This window comes from Scleropages formosus, chromosome 1 (genome assembly GCF_900964775.1).
Source record: "Scleropages formosus chromosome 1, fSclFor1.1, whole genome shotgun sequence".
NCBI classification, from domain to species: domain Eukaryota; kingdom Metazoa; phylum Chordata; class Actinopteri; order Osteoglossiformes; family Osteoglossidae; genus Scleropages; species Scleropages formosus.
The window spans coordinates 16,041,793-16,065,734 of record NC_041806.1 but is presented as its reverse complement, the minus strand read 5'-3'; the positions used below and the strand labels follow the sequence as shown (position 1 = coordinate 16,065,734).

General features: G+C 44.5%; 2 protein-coding genes across 2 annotated transcripts; both read right to left on the bottom strand.

The window, feature by feature from the left end:
- Positions 1-9,687: 9,687 nt before the first annotated feature.
- LOC108937836 (type I phosphatidylinositol 4,5-bisphosphate 4-phosphatase-A) lies at positions 9,688-18,253 on the bottom strand. The gene is made up of 7 exons (XM_029258895.1): positions 17,895-18,253; positions 15,948-16,141; positions 14,941-15,047; positions 14,421-14,526; positions 14,033-14,085; positions 13,634-13,724; positions 9,688-12,696 (listed from the first exon to the last, which is right to left on the bottom strand). The coding sequence occupies exons 1-7, from the start codon at positions 18,013-18,015 to the stop codon at positions 12,553-12,555; spliced, it is 816 nt and encodes a 271-aa protein (XP_029114728.1). The 5' UTR covers positions 18,016-18,253; the 3' UTR covers positions 9,688-12,552.
- A 409-nt stretch (positions 18,254-18,662) lies between these two features.
- Positions 18,663-23,062, bottom strand: eif3f (eukaryotic translation initiation factor 3, subunit F). The gene is made up of 8 exons (XM_018758122.2): positions 22,941-23,062; positions 22,347-22,417; positions 22,153-22,232; positions 21,190-21,327; positions 20,186-20,277; positions 19,881-20,017; positions 19,345-19,458; positions 18,663-19,169 (listed from the first exon to the last, which is right to left on the bottom strand). The coding sequence occupies exons 1-8, from the start codon at positions 23,050-23,052 to the stop codon at positions 19,092-19,094; spliced, it is 822 nt and encodes a 273-aa protein (XP_018613638.1). The 5' UTR covers positions 23,053-23,062; the 3' UTR covers positions 18,663-19,091.
- Positions 23,063-23,942: the final 880 nt, after the last annotated feature.

Genomic DNA, 23,942 nt, shown 5'->3' with positions numbered 1-23,942 from the left:
GACGCCAGTCCGTCTCAAGGCACCCCAAGTGGGATTCGAACCCCAGACCCACCGGAGAGCAGGACCCGGTCCAACCCACTGCACCACTCCTCGTGTCATCTATTTTGATTTATATTGGATAGAGTAGGGTGGCTTGGTGGCACTGCGGGTACTACTGGTGCCTCAGATCCCGGGCTGTGGAATGGGATGTGGATTTGAATCCGCATCTTTTTCTGTGAGGTTTGCAAGCTCTCCAAGTGGTCGCATGGGTTTCCTCAAGGTGCTCTGGTTTCCTCCCACACTCCAAAGTTGGACTGGTGACTCCGGATTGCCCATAGTGTGTGAATCAATGTGTGCGTTTCCTGTGCTGAATGCTGTCCATCCAGGGTGTACACTGCTTCACAGCCTGAACTTCCAGGATAGGTTCAGGACCACTGCAACCTTTTGTTAGACAAGCAACTATTGATAATGGATGAGAAGGAGAGGTATATGGATGGGATTCTTCGGGCACAGGTACACTCCAGAAATTTTAACAAGGCTAATTGGTCTTCCGGACAGAAAATGGCTAGCAGTACTTTAAATGAAAGACGTTCTCTACAAACACGAAAATGTTGTGTGTATGTGTGCGCAGCAGATGAACCTGAGTGCTCTGCTCAGCTTGTCATAATTCATGTGGGGCTTCCCTTTCCTCTCGCCCCACAGACGTGCCAGTCTCTCCGGATCTCGTATCACAAACTCGCCCCACTCTCGCCCCCAGCCGATGGCCCCGCCTTCTCCGCGGCCCAGCAGCTCTAGCAGGAAGTGCCACAGCTGCACCTGCCTGGACCCGGGAGACCAAGCAGGTTTATAGGCCCAGTTGGGAAATAGAACTGCTGCTGAGACACGGAAAGGTCAGAGGTCAGTCTGTGTACGCTGGTACTCACAGTTCATGAACAAATACACAGCGGGAACATATCGTGTAGCTGAAGATCTAGCAGTGGACACACCTAGAAGTGACTTCTGTACAACTGTGTTATCATGGCACAGAAGCAGAAAGAGTGAATATTATCACTTACACACGGGCAGCAGGAAGTGCAGTGGTTAGAGCCACTGCCTCACAACTGAAAGGCTCACCCAAAAAACTAGGTTCAAATCCCACCTCCTGCTCTTGTACCTTTGAGAAAGCTACTTACTCTAATTTGCTTCAGTACGAGTTACCGTGCTATAGAAATGGGTAAATCACACACATACATCATCTGAAACCGCTTGTCCCAGGTGGGGTCGCGGGGAGCCGGAGCCTAACCCGGCAGCACATGGCATAGGGCCGGAGGGGGAGGGGACACACCCAGGACGGCATCCCAAGCGGGACTCGAACCCCAGACCCACCGGAGAGCAGGACCCAGTGAAACCCACTGTCCCACCGCACCCCCCATGGGTAAATCAACGTAACTTAAAATTGTAAGTCACCTTAGTGGAACGTACGAGCTAAATGAATAAATGGTAAATGAGGCGGCATATGAAGACACAATAAGTAACAGTAACATGACACACTATTGCTGGCGGCCACGGTATGGAAATGTAGTAAGAACGATGACCACTTGGCTCAAGATCAGACACTGTACTGATGGCTGAAGTACAGATTCTCTAGAGGAGTGTACAGTAGTGCCGAATGGGGTCTGTTGCTGAAAGACCCGTAACAGCCGGTGACCCCAGGTTACATCACTGGTGATGTGTCCACGTTCATCTCAAAATGCACAAAATAAATGATACTGAACAAGTATACAGAATGCACAGTTCAGCCGAAATGAAATGGTACTAATGGTTACAGCAAAACACACTTGACGCTGTCACTATACTATGGACAGGCAGGGAGCAGACACACAGAGTGTGACAATATTTCAAATGAGGATGCTGAAGCTTTCAAGCATGTTCAGTGACACCAAGGATCAGTGACATTTAGAGCGATGCTGAAGCCACCGTGGCTGTCGGTACAGTTACAACACTAAAAAGAGGGGTCTGCGCGTGACCGTGAAAAAAACACCAAGAGACTGTGAAATACCTCTGCTCCAGTAAGGGTTTGAGATAGGTCCCATAGCTGAGTTACAGTTGCACTGCATCTGTTGAAAAACGCCATTGCTTATCAAGCACCATCCCTGTAATCATGACTCTGGATGTGAACACAATCTAGTGAGTAAGAAGTGGGAATTGTCACCAGACGTTTGCTCGTTCAGGTGCTACAATGGTCTGATTGCCGTCGTACATTTACTTACTGTATTTAGCTGGTGCTTTTCTCCAAAGCAAATTACAGTGTTAAGATTACAGTTATTACAGTTACAAGCTTATAATTATTTACTGATTTATACAGCTGGGTAATTTTACTGGAGCAATTTAGAGTAAGTACCCTGCTCAAAAGGGTACTACAGCTGGAGGTGAGGATCAAACCTGTGATCTTTGGGTCCCAACCAGCTGTCCCAAAGCTTTGTCACTGTTGCTGAGCAAAGGAATGGCTAGAGCCACCTCAAGTAATTTAAAAAAAATGTGCAGTGATCTCCAAGGGGAAGTGGGAGATAACATAGAACCCGAAGCAGCAGAAATGTTTTTCCAGATTCACTGATCTGTGACTCTCAGCCTCTCATGTGAGTCATTTTATGATTATTTATTTAGCTGACACCTTTCTCCAAAGTGGCTTATAATTATTTACCCACTTATACAGCTGGTAAATCAGACCCTACTCAAAGGTACTAAGGCAGGAGGTGATCCAGTGAGTCCTAAGGATAGTGCTAACCACTATGCCACCTGCTGCCCCAGGACAACATGGTACATGAGATGGGTGCCTGAACCAGAATCCACTGGTCAGCACATCTTTCCGGGTCGCCTTCGTTTCCTACCGGAATGCTCAATGGGTGAAGGTCTCATGGCACCTCCCACTACACTAAATGGGGCAGGTACGCTAGTGTTTCAGCCTGAACGTTTCTGGTTCGGATCCCTGCGAGGAATCAGCGTCTGTACTTTGCACTGTTTATCCTGAATTGCTCTGGTAAAACACTCTGCTGTATAAACAGCAAAACCGTTGCAAAGTTGCTGATCTAACATTGTAAGTCGCATTGGAGAAAGACCCCAGCTAAATAATGACACCTGCAGTAGGACAAGGACTCAGAAATTATTATGAACTACTAAAAAAGCTTGCACTCACTCACACTTCTGTCCTTGCCATCTTTGGATTGTAAATCTATAAATCTATAATACATTAGCCATGATTTCTCAAAGGCACAAACCTACAAAATGCAGGTTTCTTAAAATATACTGAAAAAGTAGTACTTTATAGACTGGGATATGTAGGTTGAATGTTTACACTGTTGTAGCAACTAACAGCTTCTAAAAGTGCAAGTAATGTTTTTAAAAATACTTTTTAAGTTCTGTTGGAGCTGTAGGACATACTGTTATACTATAGTATAATATACTGGTGTATACTATGCTCTGATCAGAGATGTGAGGCTTATGAATATGTGTGTTGGGAATTTTTTCCACATTAAGATATTATATAGAAAATTTAACTGAGTGAAATGATTTTTCTTGATTTCTTGATAGTGTTCATTACCCACAGCAGCTGTGCACAGAAACAAGATGTTTTTAGAGCAAAACTAATTTATGCCTCATTTGGGGATGAGAACAATGATTATTTAAAAAAAAGTGTAGTATTTAGCAGTAGCTGCATTTTGTACAGTCATTTCTGTAACTCTCATTATATTTTCTATAAAACATTAATACTTGTCACTTATAGCATTTAGCCTTTCAGGTTGTAATTTGTCACTGAGAAATTAGTTGAATAGGAAGTTGAGTCATATTCATCGTGTCGTTGTGATAAAATATTAATCTCTTCAACAAACATTCACACTAATATGATAACGGTTCAGTCTTCTTTGGGTAATTGAGATGAATAAATATTTTTCTAAAGCAAACTGCTGAAATTGTATAATTGTCATGTATTTATGTAACTGAAACAGTTACTGTACAGGAATCAAAACAGTGATTTTTATTTTTTTTAATATTTATTTGACTGGACTACAGTGCAGCTCAAGTCTCGGAATTAATTCTGTGTATTTATTTGTACTTATAAATATGCATATTAACACGTATAAAACATGTAATAAATTTTTTTTAAAGACATTTCTTCAGCAATACCAACCTGCATGGCTGGTTATTTTCATTTAAACTTTGTTTTAAATTATAACTCTAACTGTTCTGTGAATACTTAAAATAGGGGTAATTTGTTGTTGAATCAAAAATGTTTTACATCTCAATTTGTCAGGTTTATTAATTGTGTTACGTTATTTTAAAAATGATTAATTTAGGGAATAATGTAATGAATGTAAAAAGTTTCTGTAAAAAGATACATTAATTACAGAGGCAAATAGGATACTATATTAATTATAACTGCCAAATAGAGCACATCTATAGGCCTAGTAATTAATCTGGAATATTCTTGTATATTTTGTATAATTATAGTTAATAATATTAACATTAATATTTATTTTAAATTCAGAAATAATATTTGTATTTTCCATTCCGCTCATCATCCACATCACTACACATAATTTATACATGAATAAATTTAATCTCCCTTTAAAATGTGTTCTCAGTTATTTGTATCTTTAATTATTGTGCTGTTTATTTAACACATTAATAAAATCATATTCTATTAATAATGGACATTTCTAGCAACATTTGCAGCATGTTAATATATATTGTAAGTGACCTGAATGTGTAACTCAAGCAAATTTGTATCTTACTGTTAAAAGTGCAGCTTTTTTTCAAAGATAAATACCAGACATGAATATTGTAAAGGCAAAAAGCCTTTATGATATCTGTTAGAATGGCTCTCAGAAGCGCTGCTGGACACTTACCTTTCCCCAGCTCCCAAGGACAGTGACTCTCCCTCCTGTCCTCCTCCTGAGTTCTGCAGGTACTTACACAGCAGACTGGAAGATCCAACATGACCCCCCCCCCCTCTCTCCCTCCCTCCCTCCCTCCCTCCCTCCCCTTTGCCCCCTCACCCCCTCCTCCGTAATTGTGATTAAGACGTGATTGTCATGTACGATGTGCTTTGGAGAACATCATTTGCTCTGTGTTTCCACCCAGACTCCGAAAGCGAAGTATGCTGAGAGCACTCCTCTCTGTGGCAGTATGTAGGGGACCGAGATGAAGAACAAGACATGGACTGTGTCATTTGGCAAAAAATGCACTCAGTAAATAATACATGCGTTTACTTTGTACAAGTGTGAGTGAAATTAGAGAAACTGAGGACTGATGTAAAGACAGTAAGAGGTCAAGAGCCGTAATGAAAGGAAAGGTGAGAAAGCAGGCGAGAGACAAAGTGACGGACGATTAAGCATCTTTGTTAAACAAGTGAATTGCTGTACAGCCTTCGTCAATCCATGCCATTGCTACCGCTTCAGTCTCAATGCGTCTTATTTATTGTAGGGACTGTGAATCCATGCTGACCGGGTCAAAGCATGTGCAGCTGACACGACAAGAATTGAAGCGGTACTAGTTACACAGGAAGACCATTTTTACCATGGACCAGGACGCTCAAAACAAGTACAGCAAGTGAGCAAAACATTTATGCTTTACACAACTTTATAATGTGGATGAAAACATACTTATTTCAAAATCTCGACGAGTTAAAGATTAGTCTTCAGTGAGTAGTACACTCATCCCTCCCTAAACGGGGTTAATTAGTTCCACGAAATTCCCCCGCTGGGTAAATTCCCATTGTGAAAAACAATCGGTTTCCGAATGAAAAAACGTGTCCCCTGAAATGAATTAAAATAAATAAAAGGCACTTTTATGATATCCATCCTTGCATTTTCACTAAGCACTTGTCCAGATCAGGTTTGCAGTGGTCTGGAGCCTATCCTTGAATCGCTGGGCAGCAGGGAAGAAGGCATATACACCTTGGATGGCGTGTCTCTTCACACGCCGTGGGAAATTTAGCATCAGAAGTTCACCTGAACAGCATGATTTTGGACTGCTGGAGGACACCCACAGTGATAGCTTGACTTGAACCCACACCCAAACAGCCTAGGCGCTGCGAGGCAGCTGGACTAACCAGACTGCCGGACCCTCACAAGGGCAAGTGGTTAATGAAAGCAAGTGAGGGAGAATGTTCTTAAGTATTCCCCGGCGTGTTTATTCCGTGTTCGCTTTTACCGTTGTGTTCATTGACTGCTCTAAAGTGAATAACAGGGATGGGAGTCGTGGTGTTAAGGGAATCACCAGCACAGGGTTCATGCAACTCTGTGTGGTTGCACTGCCTGTTGTGTTTGTCAGAACCACACAAAGCACGTTCATGAGCGCAAAATGACCACGTGTGGCAGAAAGGGTGCAGTTGCCGCACAAGCTGTCGCGGCAATTTGTGATGATCAAGAATGACTCCAAGTGACCTGGATGTGTGGGTTCAAGAGCACTTGACAGAAGTGACCTGCTGGGGAAAAGCACTCGAAGCAGAGGTTCTCGGAGCAAACCAAGAGTCGCACGTACACTACACACACACACACACACACATTTTCAGAACCGCTTGTCCCATACGGGGTCACGGGGAACCGGAGCCTACCCGGTAACACAGGGCGTAAGGCCGGAGGGGGAGGGGACACACCCAGGACGGGACGCCAGTCCGTCGCAAGGCACCCCAAGCGGGACTTGAACCCCAGACCTACTGGAGAGCAGGACCCGGTCCAACCCACTGCGCCACCGCACCCCCGCGCCCCCTGCACGTACACTAGTCATACCCATATCTTTGGCACAGCCTGGTCTAGAGTCCACGACTCTGCTCCGAGCTGCTGCCCAAACAGCGATGTCACTCCGGATGTGGTGATGTCATTGAGAATAAATAAGATGATTTTTTTAGAAATAAAAATGAAGCTTGACCTTCAGCGAGTGCAATAGAAACACTTTGTTGCACAAGAAGGGTAAGATGCGGGGGGAAAATCTTTTGCTCTCTTTCAGTGTCATTCTTTCGGTGCGTCTCTGTCCCTCGAGCCCGATAACTGACACCGGAGGCTTTTAATTTCAATGTAAACACAAATACTCTCCCAGACAAGCATCAATAATTCAGGGCACTAATTGAACTGAATGTTGTGCTTTTAGCCCAGCGAAGACCCCGAGTCGCGCTGCGAAGCGGCTGAAACCGGACACGGGCCCCACTCCCGCCAGCGCGGAGCGCACCGTCAAATTCCGGGACAGTAGACGCAAGAAAAAGGGCCAAGTCTTCCAAAGACCATCACCCGATAAGCTGATGACAGTGCGGGCGAGAGCAAATCGCGTGGCTTGAATTCCACAGTAAATTAATCAATGACTACTTTAGAGAAGCTACAAATACACCCATCTTAGCCTGTGACGCTGCTCTTCTTGGTGTGGGCGCTGCTGCTAAGCTGATACCGTAGGTAATAACACCTTTCTTTTGTCGGATCAGAGGTTTTAAACAGATAAATGAGTCTTTCGATTGCGTTTGAAGTCCAGAAAAAAAGCCTTTCTAAAAAACATTGTAAAATGTGATAATATTCATAGTTCTCTACACCTTGTGGCTGTACATGTTTCTCAGCACAAGCCATATAAAAATGTTGTTAGCGCAAATATCAAGGGCTGCTGTTCCCTTGTCTCAATTGTATTCATGATCATCGCCATACTGTGCTTTTACACTGTTTACTGTGGTGTGGCACGAGCTTCATGTGCTGCACGCCTGAATACAGCGGCGTGACGAATTCGGTTCCTTTGAGACGAAGGACCTCTCGTACCTGGGTCTTGTGCAGATCATTCTGTTGAGAGGGTGGACTGTATTTTCTGTCCGTGTGAAACTGGAGCAGAGCGCGTGAAAGTGTGTGTCTGTCTCGCGGAGAGAGATTGGTGGGATGTAGGCGAGGTCGGGATTAGTTGCTCTAAAAGGGCTGTTTGTTTTACAGCCCGTGGCCCAGGATCTTAATCTGCTGCTCACTCCCCCCCCAAACCTCCTTCCTTTCTCCAGCGCCCCTTTTGCCCTCCCCCTTCCACACAGGTGCAATTTAGGATTTCGATAATTGCACGCAGGGGGCGCGGTGGCGCAGTGGGTTGGACCGGGTCCTGCTCTCCGGTGGGTCTGGGGTTCGAGTCCCGCTTGGGGTGCCTTGTGACGGACTGGCGTCCCGTCCTGGGTGTGTCCCCTCCCCCTCCGGCCTTACGCCCTGTGTTACTGGGTAGGCTCCGGTTCCCCGCGACCCTGTCTGGGACAAGCGGTTCTGAAAATGTGTGTGTGTGTAATTGCACGCATCTTGATGTGCATTAGCTTTAACTTAAAATCCCTGCGTGCACATTAGCGATTTAACTGGAAACGTGAAGATTTATGCACGCAAATCATACTTTGTGGCCAAAACATACGTCAGATAAATGAGTTAGAAATAGACAAAATGGTTGTTACCGTCACATCAGAGATCTAAGTTATAGAAAAAGTATGAATGACCATTTTTTTTGCAAAAATCAGAGGCCCTGAAACCTTGAAAATTTTAAATCCAGAATTGTGCACAAAAATTTTAACAGTTCATCCACTGCATGCTGTGAGGTCAACCATCAACAAGCTGTTCCACACGTTGCACTTTTCTCACACATTATAGTCCTCATTTTAAGCACAGCTTATGAGTGGACATACAAGTTACTGGTTCTAACAAAGCAGCTGTCAGACCTGCTGTTCTTTAATTCAGTCATTCTTCTTTCACACACAGTCTAAAGCCGTTCATTCCAAGCAGGATTGTGGCGAGCCGGAGCCTAACCCGGCAACACAGGGCGCAAGGCTGGTGGGGAAGGGACACACCCAGGACAGGACGCCAGTCCATCACAAGGCACCCCAAGCAGGACTTGAACCCCAGACCCACCAGAGAGCAGGTGCAGGCCAAACCCGCTGCACCACCACACCCCCCCTCATTCTTCTTTCTCCGTTTCATATTCATATGAGTTTTACCACACACAATAACGATGTTTAGTTAGGTTTATGTTAATGTGGATAACCACGATGAACCAGGTGAGGGGTCCTCTCCACAGGTTGCAATATCGTTGACAGGCGTGCTGAGGCCAGGCCCTTCCAGAAGACACCGATGTTCTCGCCCAGTGTGCTTGCGTGCGAGTGAATGATTCCCCGATGGCCGCGTTGTCTCCACGAGGGGCCGTGACACTCAGCTCACAGGTCTTAGGGGTCAAATCCTGTTATCACTAAGAAGGATGAAGGGTTTAGTGAGGCTCTCACTCGCTGTCTGTTTGTGTGAGATCTGTGAGAAGGATGAAGGGTTTAGCAGGGAAATTCGTGCCCTGTTTGTGTAGGGCGCCGTCATTGTTGTGCTCTCCCCTACAGCGGCTCACGACACTAATGCATTCCCAAGCAAAGCCACTTAAGTCGAGAAGGTTACAGTTATTCCTCGCCCCCAACTCCATCCCCCTCAATCTGTTCCCTACACCCCCCGGTCGCATTGCTCACAAGGCGTCTCTCTTCCTCAATCGGACTTTCTCCCTCTTCTCTCAGGGGAGTTGTGGTTTTTGAAAGGTTTCTGTATGTTTCCTATCCCTCCATCTAGCTGTGTCTGGAGAAAAAAAAATATCCGTGTGAAATTTAAGTATGTGATGGGGTGAAGGGTGGCGCATAGAAGAAAAAAAGGCAAGGTGTGGGGTGCACTGCAAGAGACAAAACAATGTCTTTAAATATCTTCATGTCTTTATTAATTGTAAACAAACGTTGAAAAGAGCATTGGCCACTTATTTCTGGAAATAACATTACTGATTTTGTACAATCATCACTGAACTTGAATAAATATTACAGGCCTGTCAGTAATATTCTGATCACTTCCTCGAATAATCATCGCTGCCATTATATTCCAGTTAAGCAGAGAATAGAGTTACTATCCTTTCAGAAAAAAAGATGAGCCCCATCTAAACGTGTTGTCTCCTTGTCCCAGTGTGTGTCAGTGTGTACCAGTGACCAAGAGTGTGGTCCTCCTCGAGGTATGTGCATATGCTGTGGCAGTGTACTGTGTGTAGTGGTTTCAAGCAAAGATGTCAGCGTGAAAAGCCTCAGTGCTGAGTCTGGCCTCGAACCTTCGCACCTGGGTGTGTCACTTGGTAGCGGTGCATTAGGCGTTGATTAAAACTCAGTGCATTCAAATTATTATATTAATGCTTACAGCTATGATGACCATAATTAAAATATGACAAAAAAGTAACAGTTTAGTGTAACATACATAGTGCAACATTACTGTTGAGTAATTCAAACTATACCAGGAAATATTTTATGTACAGTCCCAACAGAGAAATGCCATGATAAAACATATTCACACATGTAAAGAAAAGGTTGCTGGTGCTCTCCGTGAGCCGCCGATTTGTTTATATGCTGCGTGGATGGATCACACGTTTGACACTGGCTTCAACACCCTTGTCCCCAACTAGCCAGGTGGGCCTTGCAGTGCTATGACCCACAGCAAGGACACTGCCAGGGCCTTCACATAGAAGGGCTGGCTTTGCTGTTTTGTTAACAGCCCTCTGGATCCCCTCTCCCACACTTCACTTTATGGGTTTCTTCAGCCTTTCTGAAGGCTCCCTCCAGTCTTCTGACAATCACAATCAATGTCAAAAAAAAAAAAAAAAAAAACTTTTATTGCAAATGAAGCTGAGGGATGACTGTGAATCAAGTGGCAAGCAGAAGGATGAAATGCTCTCTCTGATTTCAGCCATTTAGCAGGTACTTTTATTCAAAGTGACTCGCAAAGCTGCTAAAAATGGCTGAAGGTCCACGCTCAAAGGTGCACAAATCCAGGCCCTCCACCACCTGGCTTCCCACAAGCCCACTTGTTTGGCCTTCTCACTCCACGGCCCCTGTCACTTTAAGGCTTTAGAAGCTCCTTGGCTAAGTCAGGGTTTGCTGCTAAGAGGATCTTGTTGGTCCATAAGACTAGCAGATTTGTCTGCGAAAGCTGGGGTCCCATTTAAGCCGCGCTGCACCAATTCATTCCCATTCACCTTCTCCGAGGGTCCAAAAACCTGCCTCCTCTGACTTTGGGACCTCTGCAGACTGGTCAGATACATGACCTCTGTCAGCTGACTCTGAAGCCTGTCCTTACACACACAAATATGGACACGTATACAAGGCGGTGCATATGGGTGTGCGCATTATAGTACGAGACAAAATAAGGAAAGAGTTGGCAGAGGGGCAAACTTTACTGAAGTTTAGGTAGCAGTCCCTAAGCTCTTTCATTTCCTCCAAATCCAGCGTTTCTCCGTGTGTAAAATGACAGCAGCTCACTTCCAGATATGGAGAATGAGATTAAAGTTAAAATGAGAAAAACCACACATGCTGCCTGTCTCAAAGTTACCACAAAGTAGTGGTGAGGAATGCCTTCATGTAGGAAACCATAGAGAAAGAGCACTATAGAAACACACACCTGGTCTTTTCCTCTCCCTCAACAGAATGAAATTAAGTTCACGTTTAAGAAGAAAAAATTAAAAAGCTTTACAAGCCAGAGGTTAATTACTGCTACAAGATGGATGAGTGTGTTAGCTTTCTGAATGCATTTTTTCTGTTCGATATGTACTGTCCTTCATTAACAATAAAACAACAAATTAAATCTGTGCCATTACGTCTCTTTTCGGGAAAGTGAGACCCATCTGAAATTTGAGAGACTGCCACTGGAGAACACAGTTTCTCAGCGCTGGTCACGCGGTCTTGCCACGCTTGTTGCGTTCAGGAACTTCACTCCCTCTTCCTTCTCTACAGCAGCCTCCAGTAGATACAGGTGATGAACAAAACCTCAATTGTTCTTTGTACTCAACTTAAGTTGGGAAAAAGGAGAAGGTCAAAGAGCCCTTCTTACAAACACACGCATGCTCCGACACCCACACATACACAGGAACTATACAGCAGGACACACACGTGAGAGTGTCTCAAAGCCTGACTGCTGTGGATCTCCACACTAGAGAGGGTAGAACTGTCCTAGGTACTAGGCCAGATTTTTTAGGGTTAGGGTTTGTTAGACAAGGCTTTCACAGCATAGTTAAGGTTGAACTGGCCAGGATTTTGTTGCAACGAGATTCAAATCCTGGGTTTCGTTGCCGTTTTGTGGTATAAATTGGAAGCAAAAAAAAAAAAACTCTTTCCCCGATCAGCATTGTCACAGTTCATCAATGTAAGAGATGTTAAAAAAAATTAACTAAAACCCTTCATTTCTCAAGAGATCATCAATCAGTTTGACAGTGACCAAGCAAATGTCACTTCGTGATCCTGGCCACAAATTTACTGCTATTATTCTTCTTGCAAGGAAACACCCACCCAGCTATTCACTATGGAGAGAGGAAATAGCTCACTTTCAGTTAGTTTACTAAAAATGAAATCACTGATAGTTACAACTCATTACTACCTCCTTCCTTCTGTGACTCGCCCATTTGGTTACGCGTGTGTCTATGTGCGTGTGTTTGTGTGCACAAATCCTTGTAGTTGCTTCCATCCTCTCCCTCCCCTAGACGTAGAACTTGTCCTCTCTGATGCTTTCTCTCTCTTTCGCTCGCTGTCTGTCTCCTGCCATCCCCTCTCTATGTGAAGTTCTCCACGGGCTGGCTGACCCGCATGCAGGCCCAGTAGAGCGCACGGCCCAGGCTCAGCAACAGCAGCAGGATCAGGACGGCCCAGGAGGCGTAGATGCCCCGGTAGCGACGGGCTTGTGTCCAAGTACCAGCCTAGCAAAAGAATGCAAGGGAGATTGCAAATGAGGAAGCAGAGAAACAACAAAAAAAGGCAACAGAAAATGTGCAAAACAGAACCCCCCCCCCCCCCCCCCCTTCCTTGTAGGAGACTGGAACAAGGCAGACTAGACTGTCTACATACTTGTGCTTATACACATTACATGTGTGTGCTGTAGTGAGCCCAGTGCGCTTCCCACCGCACAGAGTGGAACACAAGTATGAGCTCCGTCACGGTCCCGGCACAGCTACGTGCAGCTCCAGGTCCTCTGTGACCGCTTCTGTCATGTTGCCAGTGTTATGTTCACCCCCCTTGGCAAGTGGACCTGTTCAAGGACCATCCCTAACATCTCCAGAGCAAGAACCTAATTTCTCCCGCCCAAGAAGTACTGCTGTCCACTGAGACGGATTTTCAAACCTCATCGGGAACTGTGTCATAATTTGTTGCACCGTCTGTCCTATATATCGGCCAAAGTTACTGTCATCTGCCATTTTGCAACCGCATACCTTGAAATATTTTTCAAAACAAACTTCAATACAGTGATTGTACCACTATTTACTCTTGTCCTTGTTATAACTGATTATTATAAGGGTCACCAATGGTACATGGTGGCACAGCAGGTGAAGCCAGTACTTCACAGCTCCTGAGCTGCTTGCCGAGCATGGGGTTCGAGTGCAGCTCAGGCAGTGTGGAGTTTGCGTCCCAAACATGTACAGGAAGCAACAGTGGTAAAGACAGAGGTGAACAACGCATCCGGTCGCTTTAGAGTCAGACTCGACAGCACTTCTACAAACACGTACACGCACGTACCTATGGTCCACCCTGTACACTGAGTGAACACTGTACAGCACGTGAGTGGCTCTGCTCTGTAAACTACGTAAAGTAAAAGCAGGACAGACTAGTTTGTGCTGTCGGGGTGTACAGTGTACTCACTATGAGGCCGGCAGTAGCAATGCTGAATAGCAAACACAACAGGAAACACCACAAGCTCCGTCTCCTGGGATACCTCTTGCCAATGGAAGAGCTGCGCAAACAGAGCACCAAAGGCATTGGGCACAAGACCACAGACTTCAGGAGAACTACACATTAATAATCAAATGAGAAAAACTACACTTCAAAACAGGTTACATGCATAACAGACATTACCCAAAAACAGAAAAACTTAAGGAGTTTAACTGTGCTATTGTTAGTCTGGTCCAGAGGTAAGGCAAGGAAGTCTAATATTAGATTTAAGAGTTTAAAGAAACCGTTCACTTCAAGGAGGGAGCGAGATCAGGGCTGAGAAAAACAGATGGCTGAAGTGACGCGTAAGGGAGAAAAATGTCTGCTTACACTTTCCTGCAGTGAGGGCATCTGGCGAGCGTTCTGTCTGTAAACTCTGTCCACTGAAAGAATGGGAACTCTTTAGAAAGATGTCCGCATCGCACGCCATCGCAGCACTGAAGACTTGATGAGATTACAAGCATAAAATCCATTGCGTTCATTATGATCAGTGCGACAGATATAAACGCAGTAAATATTAAGGTTAATAAAACCTCCATATCCATGACAACTGTTCGTCACATCAGAAAAACAATGTCATGACAAGCGTGATACTTTATTTAGTACATGAGGAGATGTGGAAGATCATTAGTGCGGATACTGGGTAAGGTGGCAGACAGCACAAGCACACACCGCAGTAACGGCCATGGCAGAAGACTACGATGATGAAGACACCTACCAAGAAGGTGTTACTGCAGTGCCCGCATACAACTCTCGCTCCGGTCGGCTGGGGATCCGGGCTCGCCGGGCCCGGATGGACGGGACCCAGATTTATTATCCTCTTACTGCAAGGCAGAAGCAGAGTACAACGCACTGCTGCCTGACCAGTCACCCCAGCAACATTCCTCTCCCCGTTCACAGAAGGACTGCAGGACATTGAAAGTTGCTTTCTACTCCAAATACTTCTTTCTCTTTGCCTCTTCGCTGACGAGGATGGTCGAGTAGCGTAGCGTAATGATGTTCTTGTCATTTTTCAATAACCAGCTGCTCGATTAAGGCCTCTCTCAGGAGTACAGGCCACAAGATTCATCGTATACACACGTACACACTGTCATCTCCTGGCCTGCACTGTAGTGTGAAGCACTCAAGAGTCATGCTGCGTGTGAGTGGGTGTGCGCATCGTGAAGGGCAGTAGAGTGCTCTAATGTGAATTATTGTAGTACATTGAGGGTGTCTGTATGTGTACGTGCGTCTCTCACCAATAAGGCCGTGGGCAGGCAATTCTCTGCGAGGTCACCTTGCATATGAGCAGACAGTTGCACGGACAGCGAACGTACTTCTTCCCAGCAGGAGCGTTCTTAATGGGCTGGAGTGCGAGAACATATTCCACGGCATCAATTCAGCGTTCTTTCTAAAAATGCTTACATCTCAGACTTGCAGACTGGTAGTTATGAATAACAGCTAGAGAAAATCCATGATTATGGGGGATGAGTCATGCCAACATTGAGCTGTGATCTTAACAGTATGCAGGAACAGAAATAACACAAACCTACCACATAAAATGGTTATGCTATTACGGCATGAAATGCTTGGTGCTCTAGAGAAATGAATGCAGACAGGTGTTTCTTTTTTACAAAATAATGCCAAACACGTAGGCAACGGTTCTGTGGTCTGGGTGCTTAACGCTCTTTCACATGTACAGCCTAACAAGCAAGTTTTGCTGAAAATTCCTGAGTTGGGGTCACGCGTGGATTTCCCAGATCAAGACATAGTAAGACTTCCGAAAACCTTCCAACTTATGCTTGAACAAATCCATAACGTTAACGAATCAGTGAAACAAAGCAAGCTAACCCTAACTTCTCTATAACATCCAGGATCACTTCCTCCTTGACAACACCTATGTTCAGCATACAGGCGGTCCCCGATTTGCGGTGGTTCGACTTACGATTTTTTTCGACTTTACGATGGCGCGCCGGTGATAGACAATCAGTAGAAACGGTACTTTGAATTTTGTATTCAGATTTTTTCCCGGGAAAGCGATATGGGGAGCAATACTCTCTCGCAATGCCGGGCAATGGCAGTGATCCACATCTCCCATTCTATCACACAGAGGTGTGTATTAAATGCACTTTCAACTTACGATACGATATTTTCGACTTACGATGGGTTTCGCAGAACGTAACCCCATCGGAAATCGGAGACCACCTCTTTATACCTGTCATGTGAGAATGCACCACCCCACACCCATGTATGTGTCAGAACTTACCGTGGCCTCATTGCAGACCCCACACTTGACCACATGCTGGTGGATCTTGCCCTCCACACTAATGAGGCTCTGACACACCCTACAGCTGATCACTGGTGCACTGCCGCTCTCAGGGGAAGTGAGGGGAGAGTACGGTGGGGGGTCTTCTCCAGGGAGCACAGAGGGCTGGGTGGGACCAGGAAATGGAGGGAAACCTGAAGAAAGGCGGTGTGAGAATGAGATCGCATAAGCAGAACACATTCACTCTGATGGCTTAACACTGTATGTTAGCAACGGGTTGAAACAAAGGGTTTATTTTGTTAACATCAAAGGCAGGGCAACGGTTAAAGGCCCGGAACTGCAACCTGAAAAACATGTATTAAATAACTTCGTAATTATAATAATATCAGTAACAGCTGAACATACAAACCCCCTAGTATAATAAACTGTTTGAGGATAATAGGTTCATATGCAATACAAAAGCTGACAGGTAGGAAATAATGGCAACATTGTACTGCTGATGGAGTTATTACTCCATGCACACTAAATAAGTGGTCACTGCAAAAGAAACAAGGGTTTTGTATAAGTGCATAGATACCGGCATTCCAAAGAGTATAATAAATCAACAGCACTGAGGGTGAGAGAGTGTTACTACAATACATTAACATACAACTGCACTGATACAGCTTAATTGCAAAATGAGATTTGGTCTCGAGTTTGGAGGAAAGTAGATTTGCAAAGGCAATGCAGGAATGAAAGAGCTTATTTAACAATGTGTGTGAGAGAGAATGGGAGAAAGAGGGTGAGATTATTCTTCATACATAATTAAACTCATGTTTATAAAGCTTATTCCTAAAAACATCTCACTCAAATTGGGCATGCTGAGGGAAACCAGACCTCTAATAATAAGCAGAACAGTAATTAAAAATTTTTTTTAAAAAAAGAAAAAAATTAAATAATCTTGATGTCAGTGTGTCAGCAGAAGATAACTTTTCACAAAGCAGTTTTACGTTCAAATATGTACGAAACTACGATGGATGCTAACGATAATATCTGTATATACTGTTTATGATGGAAGTCCAATGTTCAGCAGCGTTTATTTAAAAAAAAAAAAGAAAGAAAAATAAAACAGGTGAGAACCAAACAATTCCAGCACTTGAACTGAACACAGAGCCCTCAAACAGCACTGCCCTGGGCAACATTTGGACTCCGCCCTTCGCGGAAAACCATTGGCCGTCGGCTGGTCAGATCGCGTTGGACGCCCCGCTGATAGGCTAACCAGAAGTGTCAATCAAATCAGGTGCCCTGAGGTTGCAGCGCCGTAAAAACTGCATCGTCAATGGCCGCGACGCCGAAAGATGCCTGAAGCCACGCTGATGTTGCACTAAGCGTGTCGCATCGCGACTCGTCCCTCTTTATTACGCCACAGTTCTTGAGTAACGAATAAAGGCAAGAACAGGTTCTTTAAGAACAAACCCACGAGAACAGTGCAGTGCATTAACTAAGCTCGCCGGGCAGATGGAACGTCAGCTAGCAGCTAGCCGCGCTACTGCCGGATTCAAATATCAAATATGATGGAGGCTGGAAAAAAAAGGATACGTGCTTGAAGAGTGTGTGTGGAGGACTAGCAGAGCGCGCAAGCGTCGTTCGCCTCACCCCTGCGTGCGTTTGTGTTTTGGGGCGTTGCTGGCACTGACTCCGCTGGGTCCCTCACTCAGTCAGTGTACGAGTGCGCGGTCAAGGTCCGTGAGTCACTTCCCTTCGGCTTCGCCGCCCCCCCACCCCGACTGTGAGCCGAGCCCGGACCCCACCAGGTGCGCTGCTCGTTCCCCGCTCCACCGCTCTCCCGTCACTCGCGTCCGAGGCCGGCGGGGCTGGTATTGTCCTCCAGCCCGCTCACTGACTCACACCAGGGCCGCTCATAAGCTGCGCGGATACACATGATGATCATCATGATGATATACTCACTCTGCGGTTTGCTGGGTAAGCCGTAGGGAGGCACTCCGGGCAGCGCTCCGCCGCCTCCACCTACGCCGAGGGCTCCGTCGCCGAGGTCCGATAGAAGCGGTGACCGCTCGCCGTCCGCCATAGCGAGGGCGCGGGCTCAGGCACGGGCGTGGGAGTGACACGGCGAGTCCGCCGTGCTGTTGTGGCCGGTGTGTGCGAGCACACGGAGGCGTCACATGACCGCGTCACGTGACCGCCCGTCTGCTGACGGCTGGGAAGTGCGGGCGCGTGTTCGCCGCAGCCCTCGGCGGGAAGGTGGCTCGCGCGGGCTCCGGGTCCCCCCAGCAGTGTCGCCAGGAGGACGGTTATGGCTCGTGACCACATGCGAAGGGCGGCGCTGCCTTTTCAGAGCAAACGTCCCTCCTGTAGCGCGAAAATGACCGGACCGCCTCTTGAAATGTGTGAAACATTTCTGTAGTCGGGAGGAAACGACACACACACACACACACTCACTGACTCGCTCGCTCGCTTGCAGCCACGGGGGCGGGAGGTCTCACAGGTCTGTTGTTGTGCCTTGTCAGTGGCAACAGCTTTTACTTTAAACCGCTCCTCTTACTTTGCGGCAAATGTAATATATCCAATTGGTTTCCTTACTGTTACACTGAAATCCCCGAATTTAGAGCGAAATGTTTAGTAGTAGGAGCTGTAGTTACCCACACCATGTACGCTTTGTTTTAGGGAAAAAAGCAGCACAAAATAAACACTGGCGTCCCTTGTGTCGAACTCAAATTTAAAATTTAATGAAAATCGCAAGTTTTGGATGAACTAATCTCTATGGCTATTTTGAACAAACACTTTCATTTAAAAATATCTGGCTTACGCATATATACAAAGGTCTGCATTCAATGAGCAAATTAACCTTTTAAAGAATGAAACTTCACCGTTTGCAGCACAAATTGTACCTTCATGCAAATCATTAGTCCCCTATGTAACATTAAATAAAATTAAGAAATGCTGCTATGGTCAGATATTTATCACAGAAAAAAAAAAGTGTACTTTAAAATGGACAAGTGATTTCACAGGTATACATCTAACAACTTTGCATAAAAGTATTGTACAATAACTAAGAATGCCACATATGGAATGTTTAATACCTTTATTTTCATAGCTAAGGTATAAAACAATTTAAAATTCCCGCTTCTCTCAATCCACCCATGTTCAGAGAAGCACCAACTTCTCATTGAGCGCTATCTGTGCCTGGGTGAGGTTGGCCAGGTATGTCACCATCAGAAGGTCCTGGAAGACAAAAAGGTCATTGCACTAGAGATGGAGGACATGGTCTTCATGGAACGACTTCACACACAACGCAGATAACGTCATAAAGGTACATAGCACAAATCATACAGCTGCAGTGGAATAGTTTTTTTTTTTTTTTTTTTTTTATAAAACAGAGACAGAAAGTAAAACTTACATTGATGTTAGAATTGAGCATGGTCTCAAAGTCTTCAGCTGAGATCTTGGGAACTTTGTTCACCAGGTCCATCAGGAAACGACCTACACTGTTGTCTGCTGCTACCTTGCCAGACTGGGTAGGGAACACCACCATTTACATTTACTCATTTAGCTTATGCTTTTCTCCAAAACAACTTAATTATTTACCCATTTACATTACCTTTATTCATTTAGGTGACACTTTTCTCCAATGTGATTTACAATGTTAAGGTTACAATTATTACAAGCTTAGAATTATTTACCCATTTATGCAGCTAGGTAATTTTACTAGAGCAATTTAGGGCAAGTACCTTGCTCAAGGGTACTACAGCCAGGGGAGGGGATCAAACCTGCAACCTTTGGATCTAAAGGCAGTAGCTCTAACCACTACTCTACCAGCTCTCCCCATTTATAGTTGTGTAATTTTACATCCTTTGCTGTGACTCCATACTGCTGTCAATGCTCAGACACACACCACTGCTCCTGCTGATGGGGAGAAGACTTGGGTACACTAACCAGCACATCTTCAATGTACGTCAGCACTGTGGCCAGCATGTCCTGTATCCTCGTAGCTGCCACTCCCACCTGCTCTAAATCAGAGGTCAGACCATTGGTGCGATTGGGAGATACACGTGTTCTTTGGAGAAGGTCAACTGAAAAGGAGAAAAGAACAAGGACAGTGTGATACATACATACCTAGTTACATATAGTCCCTAACTATAAATATTTTAAGATCTTTGTTGCTTTATCCATTAAAGATATACTCATATTTACCACTACAGGATATCTACACTGCTGCCAGAACATGTAAACATACTCACTTCCTATCCTCTCTGTGTCGTAGTGGACATACTTGACTGTTAGCGGGGTGAACATCACTCCCACAGTCTTTCCTGGCACCCCCATCTGAGCACTGAAAAAACAATTGCAATGTGTGCAAAGTATTACGGATCATAGGTCTGCTATACAAGAACGAAGTACACTGGGTCCTTATGTCACGAATTTTTGAAGATATGAACTTTTTTTTTTTTAAATTGTGTTCTCTTCACTTGTTTATCTTCAAAAACCTGAGAGTGAGAGTATTGCTGCATGAGCACAACTTGCCTTTCCACATCCAGCCATTAGTTCACAGTAAAGAGCTAACAGAGAAAGAGTAAAGGACTGGATGATTTCAACTTGCACTTGAATCCAGTGTTTTGAGCTTGTGTCTATTATTCTTCGGTGTTGATCAATAACTAGATAATTATCTTATGAACGTGCAGTGTTTAAGTAAACAACACTAAACAGGAGCTTCAAGAGACAACATTTATTTTTGGGCATTTTAAATCAGTTTTATTGTATCTTGAAAGTAATAAATATTAAACTTCTTACAACATAAAGTTAAAACAGACTTTTGCAGAACCTACCCAGTGAATAACTGTGGTATGTCTATTATGGTTTCTGGATTATACAGATAAACCAAGCTACATACGGCCAGATACCGACAAATCATTTGTGCCAAGAAAACCTATGAAACATAACTGCTGTTGCATTTGACATGATTAAGATAAATTACTCAAGTATCTTTCACATTTACAGAGCTATATAGTCCAATATGTTTATTAAAGTGAAAAGCAAATACACCACCTCACTGAAGTCTCATCTCACTTTGTTCAGAATTACAGCTTATTACATATTACACTACCAGAAAACCTTAACACTGACATACCACTGAAGAGGCATTTCGTTAAACAGGACTTCATCTGAACATCTTGATCAAGCGAACAAGAGCTATTTATACATCTCCCCACAATTAGTAAAGAAGAGCATGACCAGGCCAACTCACCTGACATAGGCCCGTATATTCATCTTGCCACTCTGCAGTGCAGTGTCCACAGTTAGGTGAATTGGGTTCTGGGCTTCTCGGCTGTAGTATTCGTGAATCAGAACTGAGTGCTCTGTTATGTCATATCCTGTGGCGTACCTTCAAACCAAAGAGATGACTGCTGAGTTACATTCTCATACCAGTGCTGACCAGATACATTAACTGAAAAAAAATCCATCTTGCTGTTGCTTCAAGACCAGACTTCGCATACCTTAGTCCTACAACAACCTAGTTGCATGCAAACTTGATTTAAAAGTATGCAAACTAAAAATAACAAGAATCAGCTCCCTTTGCCACGACCAGGACTACTGAATCATGAATATCAATATATTGATGTGTAATGGATGATAAACAAGCATAACAATACCAGCAAGCACAACTGGTAAATTTTAAGTAACATTCAACAGGTACAGCAAAGTTACAAACAACATAACACCTTACACTTCATATTAATTTATTTAGCAGACACTTTTCTTAAAAGCAACTTCCAATGAACTCTATGTAGTGTTATCAGCCCACACACCTTATTCACCAACGTGACTTACACTGCTAGTACTATACACTACTTACAATGGGTCACTCATCCATACATCAGTGGAACACACACACTCTCTCTGTCACTCACACACTATGGGTGAACCTGAACAGCATGTCTTTGAACTGTGGGAGGAAACCCATGCAGACACAGGGAGAACATGCGAACTCCACACAGACGTAAGCAGGGATCGAACCCATGTCCTTTCACACACCACACAGGCACTGTGAGACAGCAGCACTACTTGCCATGCCACACCTTTAAATTAATAGTAACAATGTCTAAAAATAAGATGTGTGCTCTCGAGAACAGAGGGTTTCTTACAACAATGGCACATGTTCATCTTTACTTTGAAGGAAGGTCCAGGAGGAAACCGCAAAAGAGCTCACCAGCCAACAATAACTTCACTAGGTGACACCTTCTTGTGCAGCTCATACATGTTCTTGGCAAACTCCATATCCACTGCAACCTACCAAAATGAGAAAGCTTCAGGTAAATGATCCTGAGAATCACAGGATGGCCCACAGGATGGCCCAGAGGACAGTGTATCAGAACACAAGACCTTTTCAACACTTCATCTCACCTCATCCTCAGACTCATTGTGGGGGACAGAGAAGCAGTTTGTCACCTCCACTGTGTGCTTGTCTATGGTTCCTGTGGAAACAAAGAGCACAGCTGTCACCTCATCACTAGATTCCCTGGTTCTGGGGTTACCAGGCAGTTGAGCTTTCCCCCTGTTATGGGCTATGCAGTGATGCACTACAATACAGCTGAAGGAATCATAGAGTTTTATAGAGAAATTCTATTGAACAGGGCAGAAGACCAAAGAATGGGTGGAGTCGACTGACTGAATTCTGTCATTAACGGATTAGTTATGATTTGATTCAAGATTCAAAATTCAAGAGTTATGTGTGTACAGCAAACAGTTCGTTACACCGTACAATGACTCTTGATGATACTCAAAAAAACTCCAATGACACTACTTTCTAGTGTATGGAGAGGAGCTGAACTACTGGATGCTTTACTAACCCTGAACGGATGTGCGAGTGAGTGAGCTCTAACCGCGCACGAGACCGCGGCGCGGCGCGTGCTCGAGAACCGAAGCGCCAGAGACAGACGTCCGTTTGTCCTTTGAAAAACAGTTTCGGCTCGGTGAGCAACCCGTTAGGGAGCTTACCCAGTAAAGTTCCGATGACACGGCTGGCCCCTTCATTTCTCCGCTCATACGAGTCAGCGATAGAAGAGAGCACGACGGGATGAATCTTCACCACCGGTCCGTACACCGACATCTTGAAAGAGGAAGTGACGTAGGATCACGTACCAGAGATATTTCCGTTTCCGCCACATCCTCCTGAAGGACTCAGAGCGTTCTTGAAGGGGGCGGGGCGTCGTTGTGGCGGTCTGGTCCCGAGGTGATTGACAGATCGTTAACTACTCACAGAACGCGATACTAATAAATGGCAGGAAAATGAAAAAGAAAAATAGGTGGAAATTTCTTTAAAATACTAAAACGCTTTATAGAAAATATAGAACATGAAGCAGACCAAGAAATTTAGGGTCAAAAAATAAATTGACCAATAGCTATTACTGAATCAATTATTAAATGATGCTGAACAAGCATCCTTCAACTTCCCAACAGCAGAAAACGAAGGATTGCATATTTGCATGCATTTTTAATGTTGACGTTTAATGTGTGTTTAATATTAATGATAAAACCAAGTACTAAAAATAACACCTGCAACAATGAAAGTTCGTAAGAGCCACTCCATAAACCCCAGGGTCAGGGTGTTGATCCTTCTGCAGAAATGCTTAAAGATACTGTACAATCACATGCAAATAAAAACGTAAAGGATCTGAGGCAGACAAAGTATTTTACATTTAGCAAAACAAATCTGGCTAGCTCTACTCCCTGGGAACCTTCATCACTTTCCACAGCATCCCCCCCCATATTTATAAAAATATTAACGTATGTGATGCTTTTTCAAAGCTTATTTAAGCTATAGTGTTACAGATACACTTGTAGTTCTTTACCTTTTTATAAATCTGGTTCATTTTAAAACACTAATTCAACATAAGTACCCTACTCACAGGATTTGCAGCAGGAGGTGGGATGTGAACCCGGGGCCTTTGCATGCAAGATAGCAGCTGTAACCGCTTTGGTACTTGCAACTCCGGCTGA